The following is a 12,907-nucleotide window of genomic DNA, read 5'->3' on the forward strand; positions in this document are numbered from 1 at the left end:
AACAAAGTGCAATCAAGAACAAAAAAAGAGAAAAAGGGAAAAAAGAAATCCTCCAGCAGATATGGGAGAACGAACAAAAACTGATTAAAAATCCAAAAAATAAGAGAATAAAAGAGAACATTAAAGTTCTGCAAGCTCAGTATGCGATGCTGATAAATAGGGAAATTGAATGGAAAGTCAAAAAAATAAGACAGAGAAGTTTTGAATATGCTAATAAATCAGGGAAGCTACTAGCTTGGCAACTCAAAAAAAGGAAGGAACAGAACATAATAAACAAAATAGAAGTGGAGGGAGAAGAAATAAACAAGCCTAAAGAAATAAGGAAAGCCTTCTTGGATTTTTATAGAGGGCTCTTTAGTAACACCGAAAAGAACAACTTGAGGAAAATAGAAAGATTTCTAAGAGCTAAGAATATAAAAAAGATCCCTATAGAGGCGAAAGGAAAATTGAGTGCTCCAATAGAGGAAGAAGAAATCAAAGTAATAATAAAGGACTTAAAAAAAGGGAAAGCCCCAGGACCAGATGGGTTTACTAGTAGATTCTATAAAGAGATGGAGTCAGTTGTGCTGAAACCACTGCAAGAGGTAATGAATAATATCCTTAAAGAGAGAGAAATCCCAGAGACATGGAGGGAGGCATTAATCACACTAATCCCCAAACAGGACTCAGACTTACTACTGATTAAGAATTACAGACCGATCTCCCTATTGAATATCGATTATAAAATTTTTGCAGGAATTCTGGCAAGGAGACTAAAAGAGGTTCTGGTAGAAAGAATAAATACAGTTCAAGCGGGCTTTCTGCCGGGTAGGCAGATGAAGGACAACATAAGAAATATCGTAAACATTATAGAATACCTAACGGACAGGTGTGATAAACAAGGTCTGCTGCTATTCGTGGACGCTGAAAAAGCGTTCGACAATATAATTTGGGACTTCTTATTAAAACAACTGGAATACATGGAAGTGGGTACCGAATTTTACAACGGGATAAAGGCAATCTATTCGGACCAAAAGGCAAGACTAATTATAAACAACGAGGAGACAGCAGAAATAACAATAACAAAGGGAACAAGACAGGGATGTCCACTGTCCCCACTGCTATTCATAATGGTGTTAGAAGTTCTATTAAATTCAATAAGAGAAAATAAAGGTATAAAGGGTGTTACAGTTGGGCGAAACGAGTACAAAATCAAGGCATTCGCGGACGATCTGGTTGTTACAATGGAAGACCCAAATGATTCACTAAAAGAGGTACTTGCAGAATTTGATCAATTTGGGAAGGTGGCAGGCTTTAAACTAAATAAAAGAAAAACAAAAATGATAGTCAAGAATATGTACACGGATGAAGTAGAGGAGTTGCAAAGAGAAACGGAAATAGAGGTGACCAGGAAGGTAAAATACCTAGGAATCTGGGTAACGCCAAAAAATATAGACTTATTTAAAAACAACTACGAAACAGTATGGAAGGGAGTCAAGAAAGATATTGAAACATGGGGTAGGCTTAAACTGTCATTTTGGGGCAGAATAGCCACAATTAAGATGTCCGTGCTCCCAAAAGTACTGTTTCTATTCCAGAATATCCCTGTGATTAAAGGCATGAAGGTATTTAAGGACTGGCAGAGGGTGATTTCAAAATTTGTCTGGCAGGGCAAAAAACCGAGAATAAAATACAAATTGTTAACAGATGCGAAGGAAAGGGGCGGCTTTGCCCTGCCAGACCTGAAATTATACTACGAGGCGTCATGCCTATGCTGGGTGAAAACATGGATAAAACTGGAAGATAGGGAAGTGCTAGATCTAGAGGGACATGACAACCGGTCTGGGTGGCATGCCTATTTATGGCACGGCCGCAGGAGAACACATAAAGAATTCGGAAATCATATTTTTAAGGGCCCATTGATCGAGGTATGGGAGAGGTATAAAGATATGCTAGAGCCCAAAACACCGCATTGGCTGTCGCCACTAGAAGTTATGAGTGTTAAAAAAACAAATATGAGGGCTAACTGGGCTACTTATGAACAACTATTAATGAAAGAGGAAGGAAAGTGGAAAATGAAGCCGTACGACCAGGTTAAAGAGCACGTTCACGATTGGTTGCACTACCTGCAGATAAATAACATGTTTAAGAAAGATAACAAAGAAAAAGGATATATCGATAAACCCTCTAGATTCCAGATTGAGACACTTAATAATAATTACAAAACCCTATCTAAAACATATAGCCTGTTACTAGACTGGAACTTAATAGACGAAGAAGTCAAGCCGGCAATGGTACACTGGGCTAGAGACCTTGGCCATAACATTTATTTTGAAGAATGGGAAAAACTTTGGAAACAACATATTAAGTTTACGGCTTGCGTGACACTGAAGGAGAACCTAATGAAAATGTTTTACCGCTGGTACCTGACCCCCGCAAAATTAGCTAAAATGTATGGTTCCTGCAATAAGTGTTGGAAGTGTAAGATATGGGAGGGGTCTTTCTACCACATGTGGTGGGATTGCCAAAAGGTTAAAGAGTTCTGGGAGAGTGTGTATAACGAACTGAAAAATTTTTTAAGATACACCTTTGTTAAAAAACCCGAGGCCTTCTTGCTGGGCCTACTAGGGAAGGAGATAAAAAAGAAAGACCACAAGCTGTTCCAGTATGCAACAACGGCGGCAAGAGTCCTATTGGCTCAAAGTTGGAAATCAGAAGGTCTGCCGACGATTGAGGAATGGAGAGCAAAATTGCTAGAATATGTGGAGATGGACAAAATGACAGGGAAAATCAGATACTTAAAAGATCAGAGGTTTATCAAGGACTGGGAAAGTTTTACGAACTATCTGGAAAATTTAAGTGAGGGCCAAATAACATTGGTGGGTTTTAAGGGAGTTCTGTAAAGAGTAAAGGGTATTGTCGAAAGAGAAATGGTAGAATCAAAATGTTTAATGACATTACAAACTAACAAATGCGAAATCTTATAAAGAAGTTAGTACGGATGATTTGAGGAAAGGTTGAAGGAAGTCATATTTAAAATCTGTGAAAATGAGAACTTAATTTTGTGTATTATGTTTCTGTATCTTTTATTTTGAAAATCAATAAAAAGCATGTGGAAAAAAAAAAGCACATGTCATTCCAAATCCCCAGGCAACCTCGTCCTTTCTTTAAAGCCTTCTAGGTTAGAGATATTTCCTACAGCTTTTCATGTGGATGAGAGATGAAATCCAATTGTCATTATTCCCAGAGACCAAGCAGGAGGAGGAGGAGGAGGACGGCTGTCACAAAGAGATGTCCCACAAGGGCAGCGTGTTGTTGCATGTCAGGTCAAAAGCAAAGATTTGCAGGAAACATTCTGATTCTTTTGTCAGCTCCTCATTGCATTTGCCTTTGGAAAATAAATATGACTATAATATCTGCAGGATTGTTGACAAATTATGACCAGAATCCATTCTGGCCCTACTAAAATGCAATGTAGGCAGTTGCCCTAGATGGCAGTCTCTAGGCACCAATCAGACCGTCAGAGAGGGAGACAGATAGATCTGACCCATGGGGCACAATCCACCAAGCAGTCTCCTGGTGCAAGCCCCCTAGAAATGGCTGGCAGCATCGTTTCAATGAAGTCTACATGGGAGAAATTCCTGGCCCACTGCTCATCTGAAGCAGGTTTGTCAGTGTATTTCGCTAGACACTCTTACAAGCCTTCTCATGACTCTGTGCGTTATTGTAAGCACGTTCAACCACACATGAGTACAGACTTTCCTGCAGGGATGGAGTCCTCATGCCCGGTGAGCATTGGGAACATAAGGAAGAGCCTACTGGATCTGGTCAATGGCCCAGCTAGTCCAGCATCCTGCTCTCCCAGTGGTCAACCGGATGCCTGTAGGAATGCCACAAGCAGGATTCAAGCACAAGAGCCCTCTCCCCTCTTGTGGTTTCCAGCAACTCGGATTCAGAGGCACTGCTGCCACTGACCAAGCCATCTGACCAAGCCCACTCCTCCTCCAAGAATTTGTCCAATCCTCTTTTAAAGTCATTCAAGGCGGTGGCCATCTCTGCCTCCTGTGGGAGCAACTGCCATGCTTTATGACCTGTGTGGTGGTGGTGGGGAATTATGCTGCCTCTTCCAAATTTAAGCCCTGATATATATTTTTAAACGCATGAAAAGGACTCTCATCAGTTCGTACATTTGTTCTGACAGAAGGCCAAGCAAGACATTTGGGGGTAGAAAAGAGCTTGCGACAAATAGATTTGTGTGACAAATGCAAGGTGGAGCAGAAAACACCTTCCTATGTTTCCCTTCTGGCAAATAATGCCCCACAAATGCACACTAAGATGGACAGGTCCATCCCAAAAGCTCACAACCATGGTTTCTAACTTGCCTATATTGCTAGGCATGTCATTGTTCAAGAAACTGTGGTATGTGAAACACATAGCAGTCAAGTACAACATTCCTAGAATGGATATGCTAGGGGATGCTTTGTACGAGCCAGGAGAAAGCTTCCTATTTACTCCTGAGCTGGGACCGATGTGGGTGTGGCCTAATCTGGGCAAGAAGGAGCACACGTTCTTCTTTTGCTCTCTTCTCCATTTTGCTTTTCCATGTGTTAGCAGAGGTGACTGCTGACTTGGAACTAACCCCCTTATGGGATAGTTCTACATGTGTATATAGTTTTGTAACCTAAGTCTGCCTTCAGGGATCTGTGAACTGAATGATTGTCAGTAAACTACTTTTATATTTGTTATGTATTGAAGTTCTCACCCTGGCCACCAGGAGTATCGTGTATATAGTTTTCACTCAGGTACACGTCAGTTACTTTAGGCAGGAAACCCTGGGTTGTTGTTGCTACAATGTTGACAGCCGGCTGCCTATAAAAGCAGGCCGGCTGAGCTGTTTGCTGTTTGCTGTTCAGTTCTGTTCCAGCTTACCAATAAAGAGCTGCTTTGGAGAAATCACTGCGTTGTCTGCTATGTCTACCCACTATTTAACACTGGCGATGAGGATGGGATCGATGGACATCAGAGCACAGCCAGATTTGGACATTCACTGAGCAGAATAACTGAGCGGAATCACTGAACAGAACCAATTCAGAGCTGACCGTTCTGGCTAGAGCACTGTGTTCCATCCATCGCCCTCCAGGTCAGCATCGGAATCATGGCTTTACTCGTGCCTCTACCGCCGTTTGCCCCAGACTCTGAATCATGGGACTCTTACCTCGCTCGGTTCGACTGCTACCTCCAAGCAAACGTGCTGACAGCAGTGTCAGAATTGCGTAAGCGAGGCCTCTTCCTCAGCCTTTGTGGCCCCGAATTGTTCGAGATGGCCCGAGCACTGGTTGCACCTTTAGCAGTCCAGGAAGCACCCTGGGACACGATTCATGAGAAGCTCAGCAACCACTACGCACCAAAGCCGTCCAAGATTGCTGCCTGCCATGCGTTCTACCACCGGAACCAGGCAGTGGGGGAGTCAATTAACAACTACACCACCGCTCACCGGAAGGCCGCGCTGCACTGCAAGTTCCAAGACTTAGACGATGCCCTGATGAATCAAATCATCTGGGACATCAGTCAACAACGGCGTCTCCTCGCCAAGCCAGACCTAACGTTGCAGAAGGCCATTGAGGAGGCCGTGGCCTCAGAAGCTGCTGAACTCTCCGCCCAGGAAATCCGCAAGGCCAGTAGCCCGCGTCTTGCTAGGAAGCCTGTCCCAGTGTATCACGAAGAGGCCAGCAGTGACAAGGCATCCTCCAGTGAAGATGATGATGTGCACCAAACAAAGTGGGAGCACGGGAAGTTCAAACAGAAGTCCACGGGCCAATCAGAATGTGCTGGCTGTGGAGGCAATCATTCCCGTGCCAAGAGTCGGTTCAGAGACGCCATCTGTCGGTGATGTTCCAGGAGGGGTCACATCGCTAAGGTCTGTTGATCAGCTCCGTCCAACACCTCCCCCTCACCATCTCACAAGTCCAGGTCTTCCCCCCAGTCAGCCAAGGGAAGCTGCTTCGCCCTCACCTCGCCACTGCCCGTCCGGAACCATGATTGGCCAAACCGACTCGCCTACGCATCGCAAGCTACACGTCACCGTGCTCATCGAAGGAGCTCCGTGTGACATGGAGATTGACAACGGGTCTGCCTTGTCCGTCGTATCCTGGAGCACCATCAAAAGACTCATGCCCAAGCTGCCCAAGAGGCAACTCGGCCCACACCGCATACATTTGAGAGACTATCAGGGTAGGCGTTGACTATCAGTGGCAGGCGTTGGCCGGTTCCGGCTCACTGTAAAGAATTTTTCAGGCCTGCTCCGACTGGTGGTGGTCGAAGGCCTGCGGCCTAGCCTCCTAGGGAAGACTGGTTTGAGGCCCTCAGCCTGGAAGTCACCGGCATCAACTGCATCTCTGACACAGAGGTTGATGGCCTAATCAAAGGCAGGAAACCCTGGGTTGTTGTTGCTACAATGTTGACAGCCAGCTGCCTTTTAAAAGCAGGCTGGCTGAGCTATTTGCTGTTCAGTTCTGTTCCAGCTTACAAATAAAGAGCTGTTTTGGAGAAATCACTGCATCGTCTGCTATGTCTACCCACTATTTAACAATATTGACTTTAATAACTTTGTCGTGTATATTCTTTTTAAGAGGGACAAGAAGGGATCTTACCAGGAATCTTATATAGAGAGGCTCAAATGAGCCCAGAACAAACAAACTGTTGTGTGTTTAAAGGGGAATGTTGAAACTGCTAAGATATAGAACTTGCTAACACAAGTTAGGAAGAATATCATTAAACAATATATCGTCTCTTGCCTCCCTGAACATTCCCCACAGACACAACATGCTCCTGAGAAATGCCTTGAGGAGGAAGAGAAAAGGAAGTGTTCTCTGTTAAGCCTCTGGTTCTCAGAGAGCAATTTCATTGGCAATAATGAAAGCACATTTCAAAGCTTTACCAGTGCAGATAGAGAAATGGGGGGGGGGGGGAGAGATGAACCTCATTGCCAACAGCTCCATTTTTTGAATACTGTAAGTGTGCGGCTCCTTTTTTTTATTCCTCACTTCATATGAGAAATGACTTTATAGGTCATTTTTTAAAAAATCAGTACATTTGAATTTTCGACACTGGGGGACAAAGTCAGAGAGAGAGTAAGGCAGCCCTTGACAATTGGAGTGGGAAGGGATGAAAGAGGGACCAGGTGGATGGATTTGTTACAGAAGGAGGTGCTGGTAACTGTGGAGAAAGCAGAATGTTCTTTTAACTCTCAAACATGTTCTGCTTGGGCATCCATGCTTCCCTGATATGTGCCAATTACTTCCAACAGCCACCTGTTAAGCAGTCTGTGAGTTTAGCTGCCTATCTTGGGAAGGAGATTAGTAACGCACATGTATTTTGATTTTTTGACAAAGGTTGGCCTGACATTTTTCTACCGTCCTTCTCCCCTACACACCAGAGGCCATGGGAACACCCTTCCATGGAATCAGGTGGAGGAAGGGCTTCAGGGTGCCATTCAGAGTGACAAGGTGCATCTAGGATACCAGGAAGCTCACCCATGCGGAGTCATTGCCGATTTGCAAGATTCAGGGTTTTGGGCGGTGGGGTTGCTTTTGGTATTTTGTCTTTCTGGGGAAAGTGTCATGACATCTCTATGTAATTTGCAGCCCATTTCTTTGCACTGAAATGAAAGGGGTGGGATAACAACAATATAATTTACATAATTAAGTACGTATATTACATCAGCTATGGATAATTTGACACAGTGGACAGGGAGGCGAGTAAAGTCTTTGGCAGATGGTGAACTGCAGTGGAGCAGAAATGGTGTAGCACATTACCAACAGGCTGGAGCAGAAAACACCTTCCTCTTCTAAAAAAAAGTTCTTTGCTCTTTAGAAACAACACATTTTAAAAAACTTGGTTGTTTATGTTTTTTACAAATCTCTTTGCCCCAGGGGTGTGGATTGGATACAACCACTGTCCTCCGTTGCTGAGGAGCTCAGGTGTACTGTCACTGAGTTTCACTTTATAGGCAACTGCTAAAAGCATGAGAATTTTGCAAGCTGGAGAAAGGGAACACTTTATAGATAGCCTCCATAATAGGCATTAGTAACTTTCTACCTGGGGGAAGCAAGGGGGAATGTAAATGCCTTTCTCTGGACCTGTTTCCCCCCCACCCTACAAACTACCAATAAAAAGCCACTTATTAGTCCTGGTGGGAACAAAAGTGCCTTTCCAACAAAATTCTCCCTCCTGGTAAACTTGGCAACAGATGCTTTCATTTCTTCAGGTGAGGATCCACCACCTCCATTTTGCACAGAGAACCCTTTTGCACTCACTACTGGTGCTTCAGAAGCAAGCTTCTGTAGCTGTGGGGAAACCACAGAAAAGGCCACCCCCTAAATGCACATGGAGGAGGACATCCGTAGACACAGCATGGTATCTATGGGAGAAGGAGAAGGTCTTCCATTAGGCACTGTGGTCCCAAGCTGTGAAGAGATGGGATAACTCAGCTGGCGGTACATGAGACGCTTAATCTCAGAGTTGTGTGCTCTAAAAAGAGCTAGCTTTCTAAAAATTCCTGCATTGCAGGGGGTTGGACTTGATGACCCTCGTGGTCCCTTCCAATTCTATGATTCTATGAAATGGATCTGGAACTGAATCAGAAGCTAGCAGCAGATGGGTGTCCACTTCTTCATCCACAAGATGCCAGTCTGAGATCAGGATGCATCACCCTCACCCCCAATAAAATATTTGAGAGGGCCGCCCCCCAGGTGGATGGGCATTGCCATTTCAATGGTGTGTGTGTGCTGTATCATGTGACCTGGGCCCCCCACTATTTTCAAGTTGGCATCCCTGAGATGCAGGATAACTCTTTCTGCTGTTTCTCTAGCATCATCTGCGTAAAGAAAGGGTGGGTGGGTGAAAAACAGAGCCAGCAGGAATAGGGAGTGGATTCCACCACTGAGTGGAGAAAAACCCACCCCCATTTCCACACACCTCCCCCAAGAAAATCCACACTGCTCAGGCAGAGCAGCAAAAATGGTAGCAGTCATTAGGCTTATTCTTGATAATGAAAACAAATCAGTGCTTTTTACAATGATTTGGCAGCAGAGAGCATTTGAGCAGAAAAACTGGTTGTGAGATTATAGCATTCTTCACTAAACTGTCCCCATGATGCAGGTCTGTTTCAGGTGGGGAGGTGAGGGTATCTTTCTTTCTCTCTCTCTTTAGCTGTCTTCCAAAACAGAAATAGCAGGTGTTGCTCTTAGAATTTGATACTTCCTTTGCAGTCAGAGCAGGGCTGGATGAACCATAAAGCAAAATAAGCAGGTGCTTAGGGCATCAAGGGAAGGGGGCACCACAGAAATTTTCTACTGCTGGATTTTTAACATTAATGGTCACAAATTGCTCAGCTGAGCATTCATTTTCTCAGCTGAAGGATATAAAAAATCCCAGCAGAACAACTGTGCAACAAGGCAGGCTGGATGCCTTACCTCTGCTAAGTACAGAACCAGATGCATTACGTAAGATTAATTTTGAGGATCAGATCAAACACTTTGAAATTAGAAAAGTACAGAAATTTTTCAAGTATAAATAAAGGGGAAGTATACAAAAAAACTTTTTTTTCACTGTACTGTAGGTTTTGTTTCATTTTGGAAAATAAAATTTTATTTTATGGTTTCTTATTTAAAATTAGATATATATGGGGGCACCAAAATCTTTTAAGTGCTAAAGGTCTTATTCCAGTCCTGAGTTAGAGAACAGCATATCCTGCAATAAAATTGTTATAAAATGAAACCACTCCTTTTTGTCTGTTTGTTGGTGGCATTAATTTACATTAATTAGCATCAGTTATGACAAAGACAAGCTGTTAGGTCAGTTTTCCCCATGCATTCCTTTGTTTTACCAGTTTCGGTGATTAGCAGTAAGGAAGGCCAGACACCCCTGTTATTGCCTCTGCTGTGATTACAAAAGTTAGCCCCCCCCCCGCCCATTTGTATTTTACCCTTCCCCTTCCCTTCGTGGGCAATTCAGAGTAGAGAGAACAGGAGGTGCAAGCTGGCTTTGTCACAAGCTGCTGGTGTCCCAGCATTAGCGTGAGCAGGCACTGCAGGGAGCAGAAGCCAGCTCTCAGGCAGCTGGTGCGAGTTCCACAACCACAGCAATCCTGCTTCTTCCTCCGCTGTCATCCAGCTTGCCTCTCTGCCAACCCAATAAAAAGCTGCTGCTTACCACCATTCCACTTTTCCACAGGTGGATATGATTTGCATTCCAGCTGCCCAGAACCATCAACCAGAGATGGGCAAATCTGTCAGCATTTCCACATGAGATTTATTTTTAAAGTCAGTTGAAAATGATCAGTGTTTTGGCGCAAAATTCTCCTAATAGTTAATATTTATTTATATCTCCTCCCCAACCAGGATCCCATTTTATATACCCATTTCTTAATACAATTTTGCATAAAACACACCTTTTCCCATAGTGATTTCCCCCTAATATAATGTATTTTTGGCTGCTATTTGCACCAATATGTAGATGTTTATCCACAGTTTACCCTAGTATATGCATTTTTACACACATTACTTGGTTGGATAATTGCATTGAGAAATTCATAGAAGTGCACATTTCAAAGGATGGTTTTGTTCTGGTTTACACATTATTTCAGAAAGTGTGAATTCGGTTCACCTTTGATTGCAAACTGAATCAAATTAGTCACCCCTACAGTCAAACGCCCTTTTGTTTCCATTAGTGTCACTCATCAATGACCAGTCTCTCCTCTGGGTCACATGACACCATCAATAGGGCATTCTAAGGGCTCCTTCCAAACACTTTCTCTTGGTCATATTGTTCTGAAGTTGCCAGGCAGACCAGGACAGGTTTGTGGAAACAGGAGGAGCAAAAACATATAGAAACCCACTGCTCACACTTCGCAGGGACCCCTCGCTCAAGCCATGACCTGCTGATCATCAGGACAGACATGCTCTCAGTTGTATTATTACAATGAAGTCTGAAGTGTGTTGCTACATGTTTTATAGCCAGTTGATAACACCCTTTAACATGTCTTTTAGCAGACAGTCACACAAAAACCCTGAATGTATGTTTATCCTGTGAATTTTTAACATTTATAATAGAAAGCTGAAAACATCTGACACACCATTGAGGATGAATGAGATATTCAGTTCAGTTGACATCTTAATGCAAAATTGCATAATCTTCACTTTCCAAAACAATATGAAATGTAGCTATTCTTCAAAATTCATACATCTCCAAATTTTGCAATGAAATTTTCCAAACAAATAAACTTTCCAATTGCTTTAAATGCTCACCATCCCTAAACATACATCCCTGTACAATCCAGCATATACAGGGATAGAGCCAAATTTGCAGCACAATCCCAGGCTACCCAATTTAAGTTCTATTGAGCTTAATGGGGCTCACTTTCAGATGAATGAGCATTGGCTGTGAGGAGGAAGGCAGTTCAACTATCCACATCCAAATGCCAGCAGGATAGAAATGAGGTTGGAGGAAAAATCAGGAGGAATATCCAACTTTCCCTGCTGCATAAGGATGTGCCAGGAGACTGGGGTGGCTTTGGATCCTTTGGCACCCAGCCATTTCTCATCCCTCCCCTGGCACCCCACAGGCACACCCCCCCCTTTGGGCTCTCTTGTCACTGCTCAGATGCCAATTGGCCCAGGAGGTTAGAATTCACCATTGCATCTCATTCTCTGATGTTGCAGCCTCTCACACAGCAGATATAAAATAATCTCTAATGTCAGAGCAGGATATCTGAGATTTCCCATGTTCCTGGGAGCCAGGGTCATAGAACTGCACCCAAATTTAGGTGACTTTAGTTCCCATTGAAAACAATGGGGCTTAGGTCATGATGAATAATTTGTCCCATTGATTTCGGTGGGACCTAAGACCAATTTACAGAGGCTGCTTCCTTATCACACATTTAGAGCACAATGCTTCCCACACAAAAAAATCATGGGAACTATAATTTACCCCTCAAAGAGCTACAATTCCCAGCACCCCAACAAGCTACAGTTCCCAAGACTCTTTGGTGGAAGTCATGTGCTTTAAATGTATGCTGTGTGCACAGCCTTACTCTGGATCCTACCCATTCTCCTTATTTTCTTTTTGTGGATCCAACAATAAGATTCTCACCCTGCTGTCCATTGAGAATGCCTATTCACAACAGCAATTGTACAAAGTTTGCACTGAGCAGTGGAAAATCATTTGAGAGCACCCCTTACAGACCTCTTTGTAGCCCAGAGGTACTGCAGCCCTCCAGATGTTTCTTACCTCGTAATGAGCCACACGCTGCGATTCTGATATTAGCTGAGCGCTGCACACTTTGCAGTAGCTTTCTGTGAATAATTCCTGGTCAATATCTGATGACTTCATCTGCTTATAGGGAAAAAAGAAAGGAAAACAATAAAAAATATGTGAATCATTGTTGTCGCTGTCTTACTTGCAGCAGTTATAAAATAGCATTTCACAAAGACCCATGAAAAGAGCTGTGCAAATAACTTTTCTGAAAAGTTGGAGATAAAATCAAAATTGTTGTTACAATTGAATTAGACTATTGGAAGAAAGTCTGTGCAATTATGTAGAATGTAGAATTGTAGCAGACACTCAAACTCAGGACACAAGGGAGAAACGTGCTAAGAGGAAGGCACACTTGGCAAACCCTCACTGTGATCAACTCCCACCAGGAAACCAATGTCCCCACTGCGGAAGGATGTGTGGGTCCATAATTGGCCTCCATAGTCACCTAAGGACTCATTGTTAAAATCCATGTTTTTGGAAGACAATCTTACTCGGCTATGAGGGATCGCCAAAGAAGTAGTCGTCAGTCCGATCCATCTGAGAAGAACTTGCTTCTCGTAGGTGAAGTACAGAATAGAGTGAAAATGAGCTTTAAATGTGAAAGTTACATTTT

At 43.3% G+C, this 12,907-nt stretch overlaps 1 protein-coding gene across 5 annotated transcripts in view; it reads right to left on the reverse strand.

Moving 5' to 3' along the window:
* Window positions 1-12,907, reverse strand: part of ZMAT4 (zinc finger matrin-type 4) — a 266,950-nt gene that overhangs the window by 182,162 nt on the left and 71,881 nt on the right. For all 5 annotated transcript variants that reach the window (XM_081921383.1, XM_081921385.1, XM_081921384.1 and 2 more), the window contains exon 2: window positions 12,268-12,369. In XM_081921383.1, the coding sequence (XP_081777509.1) occupies window positions 12,268-12,369 (102 nt within the window). The remainder of the gene's footprint in view (window positions 1-12,267; window positions 12,370-12,907) is intronic.

Source organism: Podarcis melisellensis (assembly GCF_964234715.1).
Source record: "Podarcis melisellensis genome assembly, chromosome: 8".
NCBI lineage: Eukaryota > Metazoa > Chordata > Lepidosauria > Squamata > Lacertidae > Podarcis > Podarcis melisellensis.